This window comes from Desmodus rotundus, chromosome 4 (genome assembly GCF_022682495.2).
Source record: "Desmodus rotundus isolate HL8 chromosome 4, HLdesRot8A.1, whole genome shotgun sequence".
In the NCBI taxonomy this organism is placed as follows: Eukaryota; Metazoa; Chordata; class Mammalia; order Chiroptera; family Phyllostomidae; genus Desmodus; species Desmodus rotundus.
The window spans coordinates 143,123,586-143,147,805 of NC_071390.1; the positions used below are offsets into that span (position 1 = coordinate 143,123,586).

At 42.6% G+C, this 24,220-nt stretch overlaps 1 protein-coding gene across 4 annotated transcripts in view; it reads left to right on the forward strand.

Annotated features, from left to right (window-relative positions):
- MSRB2 (methionine sulfoxide reductase B2) overlaps positions 1-18,453 on the forward strand; it is a 30,153-nt gene extending 11,700 nt beyond the window's left edge. Inside the window, exons 3-6 of one of the 4 annotated variants that reach the window (XM_053922668.2) lie at positions 961-1,044; positions 2,542-2,618; positions 7,911-8,058; positions 18,144-18,453. In XM_053922668.2, coding sequence (XP_053778643.1) covers positions 961-1,044; positions 2,542-2,618; positions 7,911-8,058; positions 18,144-18,164 — 330 coding nt within the window. In that variant the 3' untranslated portion in view covers positions 18,165-18,453. Of the gene's footprint in view, positions 1-960; positions 1,045-2,541; positions 2,619-7,910; positions 8,059-10,739; positions 10,952-18,143 lie in introns of those variants that run through there. The other 3 variants (XM_045183915.2, XM_024576320.3, XM_045183923.2) reach the window with 3 other exon arrangements.
- The last annotated feature ends 5,767 nt before the right edge of the window (positions 18,454-24,220 follow it).

Sequence of the window (24,220 nt, forward strand, 5' to 3'; positions counted from 1 at the left end):
TGCCCCTTTCTTGGGCCACAGGCCTAGCAGAGGATGTGTGTTCTGTGGTCACTGGCCAGGGGTGCTTCACCCTCCCTTGTTGGTTTCCATTGGCTCTGTCCACCACTACTTTTGAGAGAGAGGAGGGAGGGAGAAGGAGAGAGAAACATCAATGTGTAGTTGCCTCTTGTGTGCCCCCTACTGGGGACCTGGCTTGCAACCCAGGCATGTGCCCTAGCTGATGCCCTGGCTGGGAATCGAACTAGCAACCTTTTGGTTCGCAGGCCAGTGCTCAATCCACTGAGCCATACCAGCCAGGGCTCCCTACCTTTGTAAATGGCTCTGTATTTAATTATCTGCAAATTATCCCTTTTCAGGGTGTCATCTGTTTCCATCAGGTTTGTTGTGTTAATAAGATCATAGAAGGGAGAACTCCCATTAGTCCAGACTGTCTTAGTCATTTCGGGCTGCTGTGACAGAATACTATAGACTGCAGGGCTTAGGCAGCAAACATTTATTCTCACTGTTCTGCAGGCTAGAAAGTCCAAGGCCAAGGTGCTGGCAGTTTGATGACTGCAGAGAGCTTTCTTCCTGGTTTGCAGATGGCTACCTTCTTGCTGTGTCCTTACATACTGGAGGAAGAGAGCAGCTTCTCTCTCATGACTCTTCTTATAAGGGCACCAGTCCCATTCATCAGGGCTTTACCCTCATGACCTTGTCACCTTCCAAAGGTCCCACCTCTAAGTACCATCACATCAGGGATTAGGCTTCAATGAACCTTCAGTCCATAGCACAGACATTGAAAACCCAATGGGTATCTTGAGTGACATTCTGTCTCTGACCTCTCCCCCTCCCCATACAGTCATTTCAGTTCTGTCTTCTAAGTAATTCTTTAACTCACCCTCTTCTTTGTATTACCACTCCTCCTGCCACAGCTGAATCCAGCCCTGTAATGGCCCTTTGGTGGTTCTTTGCTTCCAGTGTCTTCTTGCCCCTGCTCCAGCCCATTCTTCACGTGGACGTCGTGTGCACACCCAGTTTAAGTTTCCACTGGACACATACCAGGTTTGCAAGTAAACACTAGTATGAACAATTGTGATGGAACCTGACTTTAGCCCTAAATAAGAGCTAGGACATATAAAGTTGGAGGGGGGAGAGGAAGACATCGGGAAATCAGGCAAAGAGGCAGTTCATAGATGTCATTTCATCAAACATGTCAGCTAGCATTTCCTTTTCATTTCAATATTTTAAAATTATAATACCAGTTCCTTGTCACTTCCTCTGTCCAGCTGCCCCCTACAATAACAAAATTATATTTTCAATCTTATCAGGTTGTCTGGATCCTATGACTGGGCTTTTCTAGATCAACTTCAGAACTGGGAGCCCTTGGGCATATGTGTCTCATCAGCCCAGGTGGGAGGGATGTGAAACTTCCTTCCCCTGATAAATGCTCATTCCCAATACTGGGAACGAGCATTCTAGGGGATGGGCCGAAAAACAACCAGCTCACTACTGTTCAGATTTGTCCATCTAAGTTTAAGGTCTTTAAAGAGGAAAACATCCAAGTGGGCCCAGATGGTAGGCTCAGAAGGTTATTGAAATTGTCCATTATTTAGCTCACTGGAAATGTGCCGTTAATACCACCACAGGGCACTTGAATATTTGACCTGTGAATTTGCTGAGTTGGGAAATCTAGAGTGGCTGGAAGAGTCCAGCGTATGCCCTGATCAACTCTGTGACTCAGTCAGCCTTTCTGTACTTCTGCTTCTCTTCCATCCCACAAAATGGGACAATGGTTCATAGTTGGCTAGTGCAAGGGTTTCTTTTTCTTTAATTTTCTTTGACAAAAGAAAGAATTGGACAAAAATGGTCTCTTTTTAGCCAATGACATCCAGTTTGCAAAATAACATTAAAAAAAACCCATTGCCTCAGCTTACTCATTGCCTCAGGTTTCCTCGTGTTCCTCTCAAGAAGACCTTTACACCTGCAGACTCTGAAGCCCCAATTAACGTGGTAATTTCATCTGTGCCATCACTGAGGCACTGGGAGAATCTACCTCATTATTTAACGTTTATTAAGTCCGCAGTGTCCTCAACACTGTGTGGAGCGTAGTAAAGGCACAACCCTGATCTCACCGAGCTCTACTTCTTATGTATTCATACTCTGTCTTTAATTGGAGATTTCAAAGTGTTTTCGACAGGGGACTGGATTCCTGTTGCATTGACTCTATTGAAATGGAGACTGAAATCGTACACAATCCAGGGGACTGTTCTCTCCCCTTTTCACGGACTTTGATGTTCCTGGATGAAAGGTGCTATGTAAATATAGGACATTATTAATGTGGTAATTTGAATATTTGGCACAATAATGGATGGGTTATAAATAAGTCTGCAGGCTGCTTCATTGGGTGTGTGGTAATTTTCTCTGTGGTGATATTTGCATTTTGTCAAATTAGTACAAAAGTTCCTCTCTTTGGGTACTTCATCTTGGATTAAATCTACTGTATCATTTCCTGCTAGAGTTCTGAGAAACCTGAACATGATGTATCTAATTGACTTTCAGCCTTTCAGTGGGATCTACCTGAATAACAAGGAATCAGGAATGTATCACTGCGTGTGCTGTGACAGCCCGCTCTTCAGGTGAGATAAAAGATCAAGAGATTCTGAAGGAGAACAGACCTCTGAGGTCCTTCAGATCTGCCTCATTTGATGCCTTGGGTAAAAACATACCCATGTTGTCCTTCTCATCTGGCATGGTTGCTATAAGGAGAGCTATTTATATAAGATACTTACTTGTCTTAATTAATTCTAATATTTACAACAATTAAAACTTCTGAGCCTGTATTCTTTCTTTGTGTATCCTCAAGAAATAGCAAAATAATAAAACTTGGTGGGCACCTTAAAGAAAAGCTATTAGAATTTTTGCCCTGGGAAAGTATTTAAAGAAATCTAAACCATAATAGTATTTGCTTGGCCATGTGATTAAAACTATATCTCTCCCAGGGAAAATGGATTTATAATTAAATTTAGGAAATGTAGAATTTTATGAGGACAGATTCCCCACAATGCTTGACAGAAGTGAATACCATGCTTCTTCTATGTAGCTGAAAGTAAATTTAATTGTCCCTTGATTTCAAAGCCTCTTTTAAGTCAATCAGGATCTGAAATCTCTCAACAAAGGCCTTTTTGTTTAGACATGCGGGAAACAGTCTAAAAAAAAGTAGATTCAGTGGAGAAGAAAGGAAAACATCTTTGAAGTCTTGTTTTTCAGAACTTCAAAGATGTTGTTTTTTTCTTTTGCATCAACCCTAAATTGGTTTAGAATAAAATATAAATCAAGCCAGCTCTGTGAGTCTTCCATTAGGCGGTGCTTCATTATGTCCTTTGGGCTTTGGGCAAACTGGGCTTTCCTGCTAATGTGGGCTGAATTTGGAAAGCCAGATCCCTCCTTCAAGGTTGAGGAATGATTAGGATTGATTTTCCTTCATGCTCACGGAAGGGCTGGACTTTGTCCAGATTCATTCATTCTGTCAGTGGCCAGTGAGGAGACATCTAAGATGACAGTCAGCCTAGAATGGCCTGGGGACAACTAGGAGACAAACGTTAATTTTGACACAGTAAAATGTGGGATGCATATTTTTGAGACAGTTGTGCCGTGACTTTTGGTTCTATTAAAGAGGAGAAGTAGGATCTTGAGATGGCCAACCTGCTTTAAGCCAAAGGACCATGTTGTAACAGTATCAAGGACTGCGTTGTTACTGTGTGGTAACCAGGCAGATGTTCCGTTTCCGTCTTTGGACTGTGAAGACAAATGATTAGAAGCCATCCTTGTAAGAGCATTCTCCTACATTTTGTTTTTTGGGGTTTTTTTCCTTCAATGGTGTTCCAGTTTATGCAATAGTAAAGTTGAGACCTTCTTCCTACCCAGGCCCACCACCCTTTCACCGCATAGGTCAGGCATGAATTCACAGAGTGCTGGAGCAGGGGGCACCCCAGAGGCCAGGGCAGAGAACTCTGTCTGGTAGAGCTCTCTGCCATGTTGGAATGTCCTATATCTGCTCTGTCCACCGTGGGCCACTGATCTCATGTGGCTATTAAGCACTTGGAATGTGGCTAATGCCACTGAAAAACTGAGTATTTTATCTTATTTAATTTTAACTAATTTAACTGATAAGGCTATGTGTGGCCTGGCCACTGTCGTAGCACAGCGGTAGTCCAAATTAAGGAAGTCAACTGACCAGCCCCAGGTCCCTAAGGTGGTGAAGCAGCTACTACTAACAGGAAAGCCAGCTGATTCTCCAAAAGCCTGTGTACCAAGTGGCCGGTTTACCGAACTGCCAGTTCACCAACCTTATTTGTTTCTTTTTAGTCACTTAGTTTTAGTTGAATAGTTTTCACTTTCTTTTTTAAAGGACTTTTGAGTTTGTTTCTGTTCTATTTTGCTGCTGCTGGTGCAGCCAAGAATAAGAGAAATAAGAATATATTCATAAGAATCATTTAGGTCCCAGAATATTCTCTTTTTAAAGATATTTGTTTATTGTGTAACAGTGGTTAAGGCTGCCTAGAAGTACACCCTCGCTCCATGGCCGTGTGATCTTTGGCAAGTTTCTTAATCTCTGTGCCTCAACTGGGTCGCCTGGAAAATGAGCATGACAGTGGTACTGAATTTATCAGGTTGTTGACAGGATTAACCTAGTTAGGAGTTAGCACATATAAGAGCACCAGAGAAATGCTTGGCACAGGCCAAGCACTCAATGCTAGCAGTGTTAGCAATGATAGAGATAGATCTTTCTCGGAGCTAAATACATGAATGTATCTTTGATAATGAGGAATTCTTGAGTATACATTCTAATTAATGAGAGTTTATAAATGAAGGCTATATTACTGAGCATGCTTCTCATTCAAGAGGCTAGTCTTGGGAATATATTCTTGTTTTGCCTCTCATTTTCCCCCTCACTCTGTCCCCAGTTTCCAGCCTTAATTATAGGGGGCAGGGATAGAGAAAAATAAACATTTCTTCAAACGCTTGTATGAAGTCAAAAGGAGGTGAAAAGTCAGTCAACCAAGACTACATCGCTAAAGAGTCGAGTGGATGTGGGACCACTGCCTCTTAGCAGACAGGCTCGCTGCTGCCCGCAGAGTGGCCTTCACACGGAACCACTGTGGTGCATGTTCAGGGACAGCGGCCTACTCTCCAAATCAGAGACCTTTAAGTCAGGGTTTCCAGGGTCAAGGACACTCAGGATGCTATTGATCCCCTGAGGACTCCAGGCTGTCAGTTTGTGACTTTGCCCCCTTTCTGCTTCCTCTCTTCACCATCCTTCTCCCTCCCTTCAGATACTAATTCTGGAAATGTTTATGAAAATCTGGGTCACATATTTCCTGGTCATAAATCTTAGAAGAAAACAGAGAGTCTGATATTAGTTCCCTTTTTGTGTAACATCTGATGTCCTACATGTTACTGATAACTAACATTGTTTAAGACCCTTTTTTGAGCTGCAATTCCTTCAAATGAACAGAAATTCTTCTAAGATACTATGGTTGCGAGTTATCACCAGGTACCTGAGCTGTCGGTTTGGGGGGCTGTAGAATTTCCAGAAATGAATCATAAACCAGAGGGTACATGAGAAGAGATGATCCAGAATGGTTGTAGTTTTTCCAGGTGGGCCTTATAATCTGTTAATCATTTCAATATGTATGTTGAAATTTCTAATTGGCCTTAATATTTAGGTTCCCAGTCTTGAATGATGTATGATGGCCCTCTCATATTACTTGGCAAACTCTCCAGTTTCTGTTAATTGCATCAATAAAGGTTTATTATTTCCCATAAAATGTTTTAAATGACTTTTTGTAAGTCTTAGATTCATTCATTAAAAAATTTATTATATTCATAATTCTCCATTGAATCTCCTTTAATGATCACTAGTTTATATACAATGCTGAGGGTGGAAAGGATATGATTAGATGATACTTCAGGTGTTTGTTCCTGGGCCAAAGTGGCACAGATGAATGTTTCTGAACCCTTGGAAAAGGATCGCAAAAAATCCAACCTGAATGTGCAGACACTTCTAATTGGATCCACAGCTGTACAAATTTCATGGATATCTGTTATTAATAATAATATTAAAAATAATAGCTACTGACTTATGTACCAAGTGTGGGATACTAAGCTATACAGAAAGTATTTCGGTTAATCCTCTCAGCAACCCTGTGAAGCAATGATGCCATTACTAATCTATTGATTAGGATGCTGAGGCTTTAAAAGATTAAATAACTTTCCGAGGTCACGTAGAAGTAATAGGCAGAGCCTGGATTCACACCCAAGTCTTTCAGAAGTCAAAGCCCTTGCTCCTCAAAGTCCTACCTGTGGTTCTCAAACCTGGTCTGAGGATCCCGAGAGTTCCTGGGACCCTTTAGGGGATCTGTGAGGTCCTCTCTTTTTTAACTGCATACTTGCAAGGCCACATCTCCTTCCATGGGAACAACACCACAGCAGATTGAATGCAGAAGCACATATGAAGACTCAGTAGTCCTTACTTAAGCTAGACATTAAAGAGATTTGCAAACTTGTAAAACAGTGCAACTCTTCTCAATAAATGTTTGCTTCATTTTGGAAAGTATAACCATCTAACGAAGTGTCATTTATTTTTTGTCTTTTTGTTTTTACTTTTTTTTCTTAAAAATGTTATTTATATTATGTAATAACTTTATTGCTTTTAAAAATAAGTGACTCTAAAAAATTAAAAATAGTATCTACATATTTTTTACATTCTCAGTTTTAGTTTATAGTTTGTTAAATATTGATATACATAACTCATGTAAACACAAACTCTCAGCAATCCTTAATATGTTCTTAGTATTAAGGGATCCTGAAACCAGAATGTTGGAGAATCGCTGCATCGCATTAGATGTTTCTACTGAGGTTTGTGCTCTAAACTGAGCTGCTTTCCCCGTTCATAGTCTAGGGAAATGATTATTTGCCAGATTTTTTTTTTTTTTACTTCGTTAAGCTTTTTTGCAAGGTTTATAATTCATTCCTTCTCATTTTTCCTTGGAGCCATCTCACTGCCATTTAAAATGGAAAAATCTTTTTTCCTAGTGCTGTTTAAGAGAGGCTTCTTTTAAAGCACTTACTGGGTCTTTGGTGGGCAGATTGCTTGTTGCCCTTCTCTTCCTTTGGCCCTCCCAGCCTTCAGCATCACTGGTCCCTGTGAGCCTTCCCCAGGAAGCTTCACTGCAGTGACTGACCAGGCTTATTTATTAATAATAACAACTATAGTGAACGTTCACTCATAAGAACTTATTATGTGCTCTTCAAATTCTCAAAACATATCCATAAGGTAGGTATTATCCCCATTTTACAGATGAGAAAACTGAGGCTTAGAGAGGTGAAGCAGCTTGCCCAATTTCACACAGCTGCGAAGTGGCAGGGGTAGCTCTTGGATTCCCACAGGCAGTCAGACATCTGTGTTTAGATAAACTGAAGTTTCTGTTGCTGCAAGTGGCTGTTTCATCAGATCTCACACTTCTCTTGACACTTCCCGCTCACGATGCCCTCCTTCGACCACTGTTTTTTCATTGTAATGTCCCCCTTTTCTACATTTAGGACACATGGATCCAATCTGTGTTTCTTCATACGCAACACAGTTCACAAAGCTCCTAGTGTTTTTAGGTCCTTGTCGAACTTTGAGAGGGAAGCCTTTAGAATCAAAGGAACAAGAAATCCTTTCACTGCAATGGGACTATGTTTTTAATAGTGAAGGTGCAGTGGGCAAAATTCCTGCAGAATTGATTGTCACATAACTGGCCCTGGGATGTGGCAGAGGAGGGAGGGAATCAGATCTGCTGGGTAGAAAAATTGGTTGGGGCAGAAATGCTACTTGTGTGTTAATAATGGTCTCAGCAGCTGTAGCTTGGGGATGTCTTCCGTAGTTCTGAGAAAAAGTATTGCTCCGGCACTGGATGGCCCTCGTTTTCTGAGGCGCATGGAATGTCCGGCTCTGATGAAAGTAACACAGGAATCCTGAGACGTGTGGACACCTCGTTAGGATCAGTTCGCACAGAGGTTGTCTGCAAGCAAGTGAGTTTCTATGTTTTGTCTGTTCGGTTCTCCCTGATGCTCCCCTAAGCGTCACAAAGAACTCTCTGTCCTTGGCACATCTAGTTGTCACCGAAGCCCATCGGGTTTCTGCTCATGCTGCTTCGATCTGTCCCCCATCATTCTGGGTAGGTTAGAGAAAGAACCTTCCTGAGCCACTCTCTCTGAGTAGCCTGTCCTGCTTCTAGCCTTCCGGAGCTGGGCACTGAGTGAGAATATGAAAGAAAGAGTTGGCCCTTCACATTCTTTTTTTTACTTATTGGGGTGACATTGGTTCACAAAATCATACAATTTTCAACTGTACAACTCACTGAAACATCATCTGCACACTGCATCATAACCCATTGCCCAAAGCAAAGTCTCTTTCTGTCCCCATTTATCCCCCCTTTGCCCACTTCCACCTCCCCTACCCTCATTTCCCTCTGGCTATCACCACACTGGTATCTGTTGTTTTTAAATACGTATTTGTTTCAGGTGTACAGCATAGAGGTTAGACAATTCTGTAGCTTATGAAGTGATCTCCCTGATAATTCTAGTACCCACCTGTACTTTACATTCCTGTGACTGCTTTGTAACTTTTTAATCCCTTCACCTTTAAAAATAAATTTACTGTTGAAACTATTACAGATGATCTCCATCCTCGCCCCCTCCTTTGCCTACCTCCACCCAGCCCCCACTCTCCCTTCCCCTAGCCTTCATGCCATTGTCTCCGTCCATGGGCTAAGCCCATATATTCTTTAGCTAATCTCTTTACCTTCCTTTATTCCCTCCCTTCCATCCCCACCCCCTGACATTTGTCAGTCTATTCCATGTACCCATGTCTCCGTTTCTATTTTGTCAGTTTCTTTGTTTTTTTAATTAGATTCCACATATAAGTGAGATCGTATAGTATTTATCTTTCTCTGACTGGCTTATTTCACTTAGCATAATAATCTCCAGGTCCATCCATGCTGTCAGAAAAGATAAGATTTTTTCTTTTTTATGGTCAAGTAATATTCCGTTGTGTAAATGTTCCACACATTTTTATGTACTCATTTACTGATGAGCACTTAGGCTGTTTCCAGATCTTGGCTATTATAAATAACACTGCAGTGAACATGGGGACGCATATATGAAGGCTGTCCAGAAGGTATCCAGTCATATAATATGAAAAATAGAGACATTTATTGAAGAAGATACAAGATACCAGAAACATTGTACAGAGGACAATGGCACCTCAGTCCCCTTTAAAGTAGACTCCTTGGGACCTCACACAGTTCTCCCAATTGCTATCAGCTGCCCCTGAATCTCACTGATGGTCTGAAATCTCTCCCCTTTCAAAGATGATTTTAGTTTTGGGAAAAGCCAGAAATTGCAGGGTGGCGAATCTGGGCTGGGTAGGGGCTGAGACACCTGGGTGATTTGATGGTTTCGCAAAAGGACTCTGCATGAGACATGATGCATGAGTGGGTACATTGTCATGATGAAGCTGCCAATCACCAGTTGCCCATGGCTGTGGCCTTCTGAATCACGTGAATAGTTTCTGCAGAGGAACGTTCAAGCTTAATGCAAAATTTGATGCAGATTCATTGCTCTACATACTCAGTCATTTTGCATGCCAGAGCCACATAGTACACATGCTCACTCAGTGGTGTCTACTGCCCCCACTGACTAGTGCAGTGCAGCTGTCACTGTTCACACATGCACATTCCAGTCCACTCTCCTTGGCTGCCAGATTACATCAATGTGCGCAAACTATTCTCATTGTATTAACAATAGCTGGATTTTTTCCGGACAGACCTCGTATTCTTTTGAATTAGTGTTCAGGGCCTCTTTGGATATCTTCCCAGAAGTGGAATTGCTAGGTCAAAAAGCAATTCCATTTTTAATTTTTTGAGGTGTCTCCATTACTGCTTTCCACAGTGGCTGCACCAGTCTGCACTCCCAGCAACAGTGCACAAGGGTTCCCTTTCCTCCACATCCTCCCCAGCACTTGTTTGTGGACTCGTTGATGATGGCCATTCTGACAGGTGTGAGGTGATATCTCATGGCCCTTCACACTCTTTTGAACAGGGACAGGCAGCAAAGGCCTAGTGTGGTTGGCATCTCTCCATCTTCTTCCCCAGTCTGCAGCGTGTCAGTGACAGAGCGACACTGCAGGTGACAGCAGTATACAGTTCCCTCTGTGAGCTAGGTAGAGGAGAGCGCTTAAACCCAGACAACAGACACCCTGCGTGCTCAAATGCTCTGGTTTTGCAAACACCAAGGCAAGCAGATAAACAGAGCGTAGTCTTATCTTCAATTAAAAAATAGTGATACACTGGCTACAACAACATTATTGAGTAATTACCCAGGAATTGGGTAAATGCTTTATATGCATTATATCAATTTATCATCACTACAGCTCTATTAAATAGCTAAAATTATTATTATTCCTATTTTATGGATGAGTTAATCAAGGCCTAATTTAATAACATGCTTGCATTCTCGATGACAAAACAGAGAGCTATATACCACTGCTGATCTTTGCAGTCTTTCATTTCTTAAACAAATTCCATAGACTTTTTCCCCACACTGATGTCAAACACTGGGTGGCCACATAGGCCTAGTTTGTCCGTCTACTTTTACAATATAAAGAGCTTTTTTCTCATTGGAGAAATGACAGAGGCCTCTCTCCTTTGCAGTGTGGAGCTCACCTTGGCCATGTGTTTCCTGATGGACCTGGGCCTTCTGGTCAGAGGTTCTGCATCAACAGTGTGGCGCTGAAGTTCAAACCAGGGAAACCTTGATACTCTCCAAGAGTCCCCTTCCCTTGCCACTCCTTCATTTACACCCTCAATTTTCAAAATTCACCTGACTGACTTGTTTATTTAATCTCGAACTGGGCTAAGTTTGCTGCTGGAATGAAGCAAGTCACAGCATCTCTAACTTATCTGGAATGAACTTGACCCTGACTCCTGCTCTTAACTGTGGAATGTCACCGAATGTCAGAGGGACAGCCGTTTCCAGCCAATTGGCTCCTGTAGGCTCTGCCTGGGACCCGAGGGCATGGCTCTCTGGGGACATCATGAGGCTAATGAACTATAAGCCACAAAATTTCTATAAAACTACCCTGAAGTTTCCATTGTGGTTAAGTCTTTGTGGACATATATAGACGAGGGGTCAAGTGCAAAAGAGGAAGGGAAATAGGGGGTTAATCAACAATCCAGCATTGAAGCACCGAGGAGTAGGATTATGGAAGAGCTGTGCTTTGGGAGACACATATGGTGATGGATGGGATGCGTGATTCTTTTTCAAAATTTTAGAATGTCTTTGAGCATTGTAGGTCCAACCTTGTGGCCCTCAAATAAGTTCCAACGGGAGCATGTTAGATTTCAGCGATAATGAATAAAAATGTCTACAAAGTTAAACTTCAAAATGTTCAAATAAAATATTTACTAAAATTTATGTTTCCTTTTTATCTAAGTCTATGAATTTGCTCTTTTATAAAAAAAGACTAAATCAAATGCCAAAAATAAATAGATCACATGGTTGTAGGCATTTGTTTATACTAATACTAATGGCAACTGAAGTGGGTTATAAATTGAGAGTCTTGAATAATTTGCTGTTGAAAGTGTTTAAATCATTTTATTTGGGACTGACAGGCAGAAAGAAAATTTAATGACTCCATTTTTCTCTATTCACTTGTAATACATGATTTAATTTTTCTTTTAGTGGCTACCTTGGAAATCACAGCATGCATTCTTAACTTATTATGGCCATATGAAAATTATTACTTTTTATTTCTGCAAGAATGCTAATGTTCGAACACTTTAAATTCCATTACCACCCTCCCATGTTTCGTGTTACTGTTGTTGTGTTTAATTTTGCCCACATTTGAAACCCCACATGTTGTTAATGTACATGCCAATGTCATGTGTATTTACCTGAACATTTGCAACTTTCTGTTGCTCTTCATCTCTTCCTGAATTCCCATGTTTTCCTGTGTGATTATTTTTCTTCTGCCTCAAGGACTCCTTTTACTGTTTCTTTTAGTTCATGATTCTTAGTGGTAAATCTTCTTGGTTTTTGTTGGTGAGAAATGTATTTATTCTCCTTTCACTTTTAAAGGTTTATTAAGGAAAAATGTATATACAAAAATTGCACATATTTAGTAAATTTTTGTGAGTTTGGTCTCCTTTCATTTTTAAGGAGTTATTTTCCCTGGATATTGAATTCTAATTTGGAGAAATTTTATTCTGGTATTTTAAAGTTTTAATGTTCCATTGTCTTATGGCTTCCATTGTTCCTTCTGAGAAATCATTAGTAGTTGTTATTGTTGCTCCTTTGAGAGTAATGTGTTTCCCTCCCTCCCCAGCTGTTTTTATGAATTTCTTCTTTTATTTGGTTTTCAGCAGTTTTTGATGTACCTTGTTGTGGTTATCTTTGTATTTATTGCATGTAAGACTCGTAGAACTCTGTGAATCTTAGATTGATACTTTTGTTAGTTTTGGAAAATTCTGTTACTATGTCTTCTCTATTGCTTTTCCCCTACTCTCTTTCCTTTCCTTCTGGAACTTCAATCACACAAATTTTAGACCATTTATTATTGCATTCCATATATCTCTCAGACTTTTTTTCTGTATTTTCTCATTCTTTTACATTTTTGTACTTCAGTTTGGAAGTTTTCTGTCAATGTGCTCTCTAATTTACCAGTCTCTTCCTTTTGCATGTCTAGTCTGCTCTTAGACACATCTTATGAGTTCTTAATTTAATTATTGTACTTCTTTCAGTCCTAAAAATAATTATTTGATTCTCTTGTGGATTCCAGTTCTCTGTTGAAGTTTTCCATAGGTGTATTTTTCCTTTGCATTTTTGATTTTTTTTCCCCTTGAACATATTAAGCATAGTTTTAAAAGCCTTTGCTAGCTAAACTTTGCTGTCTGGATCACCTATGGGTATATTTTATCACTTGATTTTAATCATGTATTCTTGCCATTTGGAATGTCCAGGAGTTTTTTAATTGAATTTCAGATATTATGTCTTCTTAAAATATTACACTCTCAGCCCTGGCCTGTGTGGCTCAGTTGGTTGGAGCATTGTGCTGTAAACCGCAAGGTTGTGGGTTCAACTTCCAGTCAGGGCACATACTTAGGTCTCGTGTTCGGTCCCTGGTTGGGGTATGTGGGAAAGGCAACAGTTGATGGATGTTGCTCTCTCACATCCATATTCCTCTCCCTCTCCCTCCCTTCCCCGCTCCTAAAATCAATGAGCATGTCCTCCGGTGGGGATAAAATATACATATATTGCAATCTTCTCTGATATTACCTTTCTCTAGAGAGGATATGCTTTTCTCTGTGATGGGTAGATAAGAGTGGTGGCCACTATTTTAATTCAATCAGAGACTGTGTTAAATTGCATATCCAGAAGCTGGTTGTACACCTGATAAAGCTCAGTCTACCTTTGTTTTACCCCTGACCTTCTAGCCTGACGGTCAACTGACAGCCTGTGTATTCTATGAGGCCCTTCATCCTAAAGCAGTTTGAACTTTTAATCTCTGCTCACAAAACTGATGAAAAACAATGCTCCGCATTTCAGAGGCTTTCCACTTAAGGTTTTAGCCTCCTAACCCACACAGGCTCCACATTCAGCAAATGTGTTTGGAGGAAAACTAGCCATTTTCTTAGGGGCTCCAAGTCTGCTTAATGCTCTGCTTATCTCTGTATCCCTGGGCCTTTTGTGGGCACAAAGCCCAGACTTTTGTCAGAGGTCATGACTGGCTAATGATCCCAGGATATGAGTGGTCTCTGGGGTTCTTCTCTCCCTGGAGTTGTGCTGGGAAGAACAATTGTTCCCCAAAGACATCCAAATCCTAGTCCTCAAACCTGTAAAAAGATCTCTGCAGATGTGAATAGGTTAAGGACCTTGACACAGGGAGACAGATTGTCCTGGATTATCTAGGTGGGTCTGTTCTAATCACATGAATCCTTAAAGTGGAGAACTGTCAGGGCTGAGGATGGAGAAAGATGTGCTGGTGGAAGAATGGTCAAAGAGGTGCGATATTGCTGCCTTTGGTGATGGAGGAAGAGAGCCACAAACCAAGAGACATCAATAGCCTCTAGGAGCCAGAAAAGGCAAAAATGTGGATTCTCCCCTAGAGCCTCCAGAAATCTATTTTACCCCAGTGAGACTCTATTCGCACAGTTACATGAGATAAGGCTGTTTTTTAAGCCACCACATTGTGGTTATTTGTTACAACAGCAATAGAAAACGAATATAGGAATCTTTACTGCAGAAGATTTCTGCTGCCTACAAAGAGATAATTTCGATATTTCCTCTAGCTCTGGTAGCTTTTCTGGATGAGAGTGCTGGTATGCTGCTAACTACTCATTGCTCCTGAGTAATAGCCTACAATTTTTTGTCTCCAGTTTTAACTTTGCCTTCACAAATGTCCATGTGAGGGAGACAAAGACAGTATGTTTATTTCTATTTTATATTTGAAATGGAAGTTCAGGAAGCTTAAATAAATTACCCAAAATCAGATAAGGGATAAGAAGCCAAGTCAGGACTGCAACACAGGTCTTGAGACCCCACGTCCAGTCCTCTTCTCATTGTTGTAGCTCCTATGGCCTGCAATCAGAATCAAGGACTCCTCTTTTTCAAATTACTTACATATAGCAAAATGCTATACTTATGTACACTTATTTTAAGTGTACAATTTGCTGAATGTTAATAATTTTATGCAATCATATAACCTCTCCCACAGTTTTTCTAATCCTTTCCTCCTTGTGCTTCAGGCTTGATATGCTTAATGCAAACATTAATTCTCTTGACAAGAACCTTGCCCTTAACCTTGTTTGTTTACCCAGCACCCTAAGGTTAGGCATGCTGGGTAACATTATAGACTCTTCTGGTTTTGCCATTGTAACTCTGGTGGGACATTCCGTTGATGTCTACAATATCACTTTTCTTGTACATTCACATGCATGTGGCCAAAGGAACAGCTCCATGCTTCCTAATAGGCCTAGAGAACTTGTAATGGGTTCTTCTCCTCCTTCCCTTTGTTTTTGTCATTTTGGTGAACTATTGGAAGGTGGTGGTTCTGGCTGAAGCCCTAATAGCCTTCTTGGACTCATCCTGTGGTACTTGGTAAATCAAGATGTTTTGTGCTGGAGGCTGGCTGTGAATACAAATTATCTGTTGTATTCTGGCTCCCAAACTTTAGTGGGTTTTAAAGTATATTCATTATATTATAGCCAGTTGAGATATTGTTACAAAAATATAAATCACCATTAACAGCTGGTTATCATCATATTATAAAAAATATAAATCCTTATTAAAGACCACATATTCCGTTTGCTAGCTATTATACTATTGGTTAAAAAGAAATCCCTGGTGCCAAATTCATTTTGCCAGTCTGTTGGATTCTACTACTTCATTCTTTATTGCTGTATAATTGAGGAAATGCACTTATTCTAGAAGGAAAGGAATTCCAGGAAGAACACTTGTATATTTATATGGTGGCCATTTTTCTTTGATATGAAATGTTGATTTCCATTTTTGTGACTTTCTGTTTCTTTCTAGAAGGCAAACTCTGTTTGGCTTCGCTTCCTTCCTTCTTGTCTGCATCTCACCCACTTGAAACAAAGAAATTGAAGGCAACCTAACTGTCAGAGACCATGCAATTCAGACTCTTGGGATCTCTTAGAATCTCAAATATAGTTCCCTGGACCAAGAGGTTAGAAAGAAGAAAATTCAGAAAGTACTAACTAATCAGATAGCTTCCTTTGACCCATTCTGTGTCCACCTCTGCAGCACTTTTCCCCAAGGATTTCCTGATTGCAGGAGTGTTTGCCACAGCTTTCACCCCTATCACATTTTCATTTAAGGACTTTTCCCCAAAAAAGCAACAGTTACTGCTGCCCCAGTCTACCTAACTTTCTGGAGGCCTCCGTCCTGTGAACCGAGTACTAACAATGCCTCTCTCACACTGAAGTGCCGAGTAATGCAGGTGGAAGAATTAAGCAGTTTAGTAGACTGTCATTTTTCTCTCTCCAGGTATGGTTTTCTCCGGCCACAGAAGAGAATCTTAATCATTTTTTATGGGTTAATGACTTTGAGATTAACCTCATATTCAGGAACTTCATGCCTATCTCTTCATCATCAAATTAGTACACATATACACAGTGTAAAAAGTGTGTATGTATATATGTGTGTATGTATATACATATATGTGTGTATGTATATATATTAAGAGTATGAAGCCAGTGACTTGTTTGAATAACTACTGAGAGTTATGGCTAAAGAAATGATCACTGGATTATGTGTTGGTGGTTGGTTACACATCCACTCTTCTTTGTTAACAAAAAACCCAAAACACCCCATAAGTGACTGTTTTAACTTATATCTTCAGATCTGTAAGGAATATCAAAATGCGGGAGCATTTTGGGCAGAGGATATGAATAGATATTTCTCCAACATGATATTCTGTGGCACACAAATCCATGAAAAGAAGGTGAACAAATGGATTATCAGGAAAGTGCAATCAAAACCACAATGAGAAAGCACCTCACACATGTCAAAATGACCCCCATCAATACATCAGTGAACAAGTGTTGGCGATTATGTGGGAAAAATGGAGCCCTCATGCACTGTTGGTGGAATTGTAAATTAACATAGCCACTATGGAAAACATTATGGAGGTTCCTAAAAAAATTAAAAATAGAAATATCATATGACCCAGCAATCCCACATCCAGGTATTAATCTAAAGAAATCCAAACCACTAATTTGAAATGATATGTGCCCCAGTACGTTCACTGCAGCATTATCTACAATAGCCAAGGTACGGAAACAGCCCAGGTGTCCATCGATCGATAAAGCGATACAGATGCACTGCACGTACAGGGTGGGGCAAAGTAGCTTTACCACTGTAAAGAAAACAATGTGGAAAACAATGTTCATGTGGAAAACAATACAATAATTAACAAATGATAACACAGGAATAAACTCTGTGTTTTGCATACTGACAACTGTAAGCCTGCTTTTGCCCCATCCTGTATACAATGGAATATTACTCAGCCATTTAAAAGAAGGAAATCTTGCCCCGGCCAGTGTGGCTCAGTTGGTTGCACCATCGTCCTGTACACCAAGAGGTTGCAGGGCTGGCCCCCAGTCAGAGAGTCTACCAGAGGCAACTGATTGGTGTTTCTGTGTTACATTGCTGTTCCTCTCCCCCGCCCCACACTTCCTTTCTCTCTAAAAGCAATGAAAAAATATCCTCAGGTGAGGATTGAAATAAAAAAGGAATAAAGTCTTGCCATTTGAAACAACAGGGACAGACCTAGAGGATTTGTGCTAAGTGAAATAAGTCAGACAAAGAAAGACAAACACCATATGACTTCATTTACTTGTGGAATCTAAACAACCAAAGTAAATGAACAAACAAAACAGAAACAAACTCAGATTCAGAGAACAAACTGATGGTTGCCAGATGGGAGAGGGTTTGAGGGGTGGGTGAAAGAGGGTGAAGGGATTACGAAGTACAGATTTGCAGTCACAGAATAGTCATGGGGATGCCGAGTACAGAATGTGGAATATAGCCAATAATACCGTAATAACCATGTACGGGGTCAGATGGGCACTAGACTTATCAGGGTGCTCACTTCATAGTTACATAAATGTCTACTCACTATGCTGTACACCTGAAACTAATGTAATATTGTATGTCAACTGTAATTAGTAAATAAATTAAGTTTTAATTATTTTAAAGTGAACAAAATCTTAATATTATCACATAATATTAAATATTAACGTTAAACAGCACAAATAAAATAGTAAATAAGTATGGACTGCGATGCTGCGATGCAGTTCAGATGCCAGCTCCCAGTCAGCACCCACTCCACAGGTTTGGGGCACAGTCCCCAATACCACTGCCCTCATTCAGAGGCCAGCTGCAAGTTTGGGAGACCCTAGGCTACCCGCACTTCTGACCAACAGCCTTCAAATTCAAGCATGCTCCTACCATTCCTCTTAGGTGCAATAATTCTCTAGAATGACTCACGGAACTCAGGAAAATACCGTGCTTATTATTACAGTTTTTTTCTAAAGGGTACAAATCGAGACCAGTGAGTGAAGAGACACATCGGCTGAGGTCCCAAAGCAGAGAGTCTGAGCTCTCTCCCTGTGACTCAGGATGCCTCACCCTCCCAGCACGTGGACGTGTTCACCACCCAGTGGGCTCACCCAAACCCCAGCACAGTTTCCTCACGTAGACCGCAAAGACTGGACCACTGGCCCGGGACTGGAGTCCATCTCCGTTTCCCCTTCCTTACCCAGCGGTCCGGAGGTCGGGCTGCCATTGTGTGGGTCACAGCACCTGAACCTGGGTCTGAGTCTGGGATGGAAGGGAGGAAACCCTTTCAGGCAACCATGTCCACCTAGGACATGGGACATTCCTAGTCCCTGGACCCTAGGCCACATTCTTCAAAGAATCGGTAGTCCACACACTTGCTTTCTACATCTGTCCGATTTCCTCTTCTCATACTCTCTGACCTTTCTTCCATAATAACAACGCGCAAATTGAGCCCCGTTCCCCCATCCAGTCTAGTTGTGGGGAGCAGGGCTCGGAGGCTGGCCTCCAGGGCAGGCCCACACTGAGCTGCTTCTGCTCATTTCTTCTGAATGGGAGCCTCTCACAAGGCTGCCTCCTTGCCTGTGTCAGAGAGGAAGGTTTTTGTCTGTAAAGTTGTCCAAGATGAGGTCCTGCAGTCCCAGAGCATGGATGCCCTTCCATCTGACCCTTTTTCTCCTTCCCCCAGAGTTACGAACAAAAGAATAATTCCTCCTACATTGAGATGCTGATTATGGGGGAGCGGTGGTAAGAGATGAGAGTGGAGGAAATATTCTTCGTAATCGGAGTATTTGGCTGATTGGTAACTGTTTACAGCTTATTTCTTTCCAGCACATACCCCTTGAAATCATTTTCCTTGTAAATGTTAAAAGCCATATTAAAAAAACCAACCTTGATTACTCTTCTTTGTACTTCAATCAGCAGCACGTCAGCCTCTGAATAAACTGTAATTCCTCCACCATGCCTATCAAGAACATTTAGGCCACATTTAAAACAAATATCTTGGTAGGGGTCTCGAGAACAATTAGCAATTAAAATCATCTATTTTCTACACTTTACAACATAAACATGGCTGCTTGATTGATCTCACAGTCGCAGGCACAGCTTTGCTCTGCGCGCCGTCTTCACCGGTCCTGCAGCCCTTGGAATCACGAGGCATCTCAAGTGTTGGAAGGCAGCTCTCAGGGCTGGTGCATCTATTAACCTTAGCACTGAACTTGGTACCTTGTCCTAAGGACATGCCCCTGGGAGTCACCAGGACTGCCCTGGAGTCTCCATTGCTTGGGACTAATGTCTTCATAAATAAGCACCTGGCCGGGCAGGTGCTGGCCGAAGACCTGCTGCGTCTGTGCTCTCCCCGGCACCCAGCCACAGCCCACAAGGCGCTTTGCCAAAAGGTACCATCCTGTCAGCGCTATTCCCAGAGCAACAGACTCCTAGAACCATAAAATGCCGGCGACAGAAAGAAGAGAATGAGAAGTCATTGGATGCAACCCTGTGGATTTTCCAGGGGAACAAACAGAACCTCAGAGAGACTCCACTAGCCAGTGATGGCCAGGACCATACCCACCGTTCCCGAATCCCTAGGTCAGTCCCTCCACTAGATGGTCTTCATGAGTGGAAATTATGTGAAATGGTTTCTCTTTTGCAAAAACAAGGCGATCAATTTGCATAGCAGTTCAGGTATGATCCTGATTTCAGGCAGAAGAATGGACTAGAGGAGTCTCTGAGAGTTGCAGAAACTGTGGCGGTCCTCTGTGTGAGTGAGTGGCTGTCCTGCATCACCTCATCCCCGTTGACTGTCCTCGAGCAGAACATGGAGAACTAGGGGTGTGGACTCCAGCAGGGCCAGGGCTGGTCTGAAGTGGGAGAGGCTCTTGCCTGCTCAGTGGGCTCTCACTCTCAGACCCCCAGAGGCAGCTATGCTGACGTTTTACATCCGAGATGCCTCTTTTGCCGCACTCTTCTTCCCAGGGATACCTCAAAGGGTGTGAGCACAGGGGATAAAAATGGCAAGGGGCAGACTGATCTGGACAGGGTATCAACGCCTGGACGAGTCAACATACGAGGTACAACAGAGAAGAAATATCCCCAGCAGAAATAACCCAAGCTTACCACCCCTGGGTCCTGGGTTTGAGTCAGGAGTGGAAGGATCTGCTACTAGAGGCCCTCGGTGGTCATTTCCCCCTTGTCTAAGACATGTGCCCCCCCCGTACTATCATGCGAGAGTTGGAACAATGAGTGCAGAGGGGGGTCCTCAGGCAATCCCAAAGCAGGGCACACTGGGAAGAAGAGCCGAGGTATGGTTACTGCACAACCCCCTGCAAAATGTCGTCAGTCGCTGGTGAAACCTTAACTAAAGCTGGAAATTAAGCGGCGCTCTCAATGTCAGAGGTAATGTTTTAGGTATTGTTTTGCCTTGGATAGTAAGCCACTGGGGACCCCAGAGACCCCCCAATGAGCAGTCTGCCCTTAACAAATAGGTTGATAGCTTATGACAGTGAATAATCACTGGTGAAATGATAGTAAAAAATGAAGTAATAAATCGTAAAAAAGAAATTTTGTGAAAAAAGGCAGGTGGTGAAAGACAAATACCATATGATCTCACCTATAAGTGGAACCTAATCAACAAAACAAAGAAGCAAGCAAAATAGAACCAGAAACATTGGAATAAAGAACACACTGACAGTGACCAGAGGAGGGGGAGGGAATACTTGGGGGGAGAGGAAGGGTCATCAAGGAACATGTATAAAGGACACATGGACAAAGCCAAAAAGGGGTAGGATTGAGGGTGGGGGGTGGGGATATCTTGGGGTTAGGGGGAGCGGTGGGGGGAAATGGAGACAACCGTACTTGAACAACAATAAAAAAAGAAAAAAATAAACTTATTAAGCCTCCCCACCCAAAAAAAGAAATTCTGCAACTTTTATATGCCTTTAAGCATTTTGTTCACTTACCATATTTTTTTTAATGTGTTTTGGCAAGAATGGTGACATTTATGAGTCATAGGGCTTTTTATGAATTTTATGTATTTTTTAAAATGTTGTTTCCAAATTGGGACATATTTTCCTGATTCATTTAGATCAGTATGGTTACTCCGTTTGCTTAACAATGTTTTCCATGAATTTAAAATTTTCTGCCCTGGCTGGTGTGACTCAGTGGATTGAGTGCTGGCCTGTGAACCAAAGGGTTGCTGATTTGATTCCCAGTCAGGGTATGTGCCTGGGGTACGGGCATGGTCCCCAGTCGGGGGCACACGAGAGGCAACCACACATTGATGTTTCTCTCCCTCTCTTTCTCCCTCCCTTCCCCTCTAAAACTAAATAAATTAAAATAATTTTTTCTTATTGGTTCTAATAAATCTCTGAAAGAATATTAATCCAAAAATTAATTTTTCGAGTTACTATTGTTAATGATTGTGCACTCTATGGTGATAGGTATTGTAATGTGTTTTCAAGTAACTTTGTCTACCTTCTCACTTATTTTGCCTTTTAACCTGATTCAGGCTGACTTTCAGTTAGCAATTCCGGCTTTGCTATTACAAATCAGAGCCAGCCCGCCGTGCATCGTGCCTGTGTGCTGGAGAGATGCGTGGTGACGCCCACGAGATGGGGCCCTTGGGGCTCGCCCGGTGCTCTCAGGGTAGATGACGTTCCTGTACCTGCTCGCGTTCACCCATGTACACAGAACGTTTGTTTTGTAGAGAGGCAGGCAGGCCTCAGTTCTCCCGGCCCCTGGGTGGGGTTTGAACTATCCCAGTAAGGAACCCTCCCCGTGCAAGTCTCTAAGGAATTATGGAAAAAGATCAGAGGCCAGAAGCAGACTGAGCCCTTCTGAAGACAGTTTAGAGCAGGCTCAGGTTTGGGGGAGAAGTGAGGAGGTGATACAGTAGAGTGTGGCAGCCATTCTCCCAGCCCCGTCAGGTACCCTAGCACTGTCCTGTCCCCTCCAAAGGCCGTGGCAGCAGTGTGTGTGTGTGTGTGTGTGCGCGCGCCCCCCACTGGTGCATCACTGCAGCCAGGGACCAGCACCAGCCAGAGCTGCACAGCCTGTAGGAGAGCGGGGCAGCAGCCAGCTGTGGTGGCCACAGCTCATGGACTGCCTGGTGGCTGCATTTGAGGTCCCCTTTAGAGACTCTTCAAAATGACTGGGAGACATCAGCATAGCTATGTCCTTTTTAAAGTATGTTTAGGGAACCTCAAACTATTTGAGGCAATAAGAAATTGCTAATGTGCTTTGAATGTTAAAAAACCTCAATGACCACCTCTTTTAATTTTTATTTTACATTGCATCTTACTAACTTGCATGGGATTAGGAAGTTTTATTCTTGATTTTGTCATTTGGAAGTTCTCATCTAACCAGACAGTAGGGGCACAGGTGGTCTGAAATGAAAAGCCATATTAATTTGAGGTTTGAGGAGGACCGACTTCCAAACATTCTCCAATCAGTTTTAAAAGCCCATGGATAACAATGGGCAGAGTCCGAAAGCCTTTACAATGCTTAACAATGTACCTTGTGCAGCCCATGACCCAGGGCTGACCCTCTTCTAACTGTATTTTTATTGTCCACAGTATTACAGATCTCCCCATATTTTCCCCCTTTCACTGCCGCCTCCCAGCCCTCGACGCCCCCCTTCCCTCAGTCCATCCCCACGCCATTGTCTAAGTCCATGGGTCACGGACATATGTTCTTTGGCTAATAACCCCTTCCCCTTTTTACACCGAGTCTCCGCCTCCTACAGCTGTCTGTCTGTTCCTTGTATCTATCTATGTCTATGATTCTATTTTGCTCATTCGTTTATTTTGTTCATTAGACTCCACATATAAATGAGATCATATGATATTTGTCTTTCTCTGACAGGCTTATTTCACTTAATATAAGTCTCCAGGTCCATCCATGCTGTCACAAAAGATGAGTTCCCTCTTTTTGTACTGCTGAGTAGTGTTTCATTGTGTACATGTACCACAGCTTTTCTATCTGCTCATCTACTGATGGGCATTTGGGCTGTTTCCAGATCTTGGCTATTGTAAATGACACTGCAGTGAACATAGGGATGCTTATATTCAGTCTTCAGAGTCCCTGGCCCAGCCTGCAGAGCAGATGAGCTCCAGCAAGGGGAATAAGGGAGGAAAAAAGTATTTCCTCCCTGGTTCAGATGGTGACTGAGAACACACCATGGGTCCGGAACTGTGCTAAATGTTTGACTAACATCATCTCATGTAGCCCCTGCAACAGCCCTGTGAACCGGGTATCCATATTCCCATTTAAGGAGTTAAAGTGGCAAAGTCGGGATTCAAACCCAGATCTTTCTGATTCCAAAATCCGTGGATTTTAGCACTGTACTGTAAATGTCATAATTTCCCCCCCTGGAAGCTAGAGAGAGAGAATCAGAGAAAGAGCCTGTGGGCGTTGGGCAGCGTGTCCACCCTGTGCGCTGCCCTCGTGCTGTGTGGAACCCTGGCTGGTACGAGCTCGTCCCTGTGCCCTGCGGCACCCGGAGCTGTGGGCGTCTGTGCGCTGCCCCACGCTGGGGGCCCGGCTCCAGGAGCTGGGCAGTGCTGCCTGCTAGTGGGCTCACACAGTCCTTAGCACAAACCTGCTCATCGCTCTGATGTGCTCTCTGCCCCCACCAAGTTACGTGTCACGGAGGACACACCCTAATGGACCTTCCAGTGATGACGCTAGTAGAGAAAGTCCTACCCCAGAAAACGTGGCAGGGCCAGCAGCCCTGCGGAGGCAAGAAGGCTGTTTCCGTCCAGCCAGATTTTCCCCATCCTACTGATCAGTTGGGCAGGACCCTCTCTCCTTGACTGTGCTTGACATAGGATTTCTAGTTCCCCTGAAAGATAAAACCTGAACACAGGGAGCAGCAAGAGGGAGTTTGGGACGTCAAAACCAACCAGCTCATCAACACGCATGGAGGGGCCCTGACAGAGCTCAGCTGCTGGCTCAGCTGCTGTCTCAGCCCAGCAGCACACGTCACAGAGACACTGGCCTTGCAGAGCTGGAGCAGAGTTGGTTTGTCCCCGGCCGGCCTTACAAAGGGCTTGCTCCT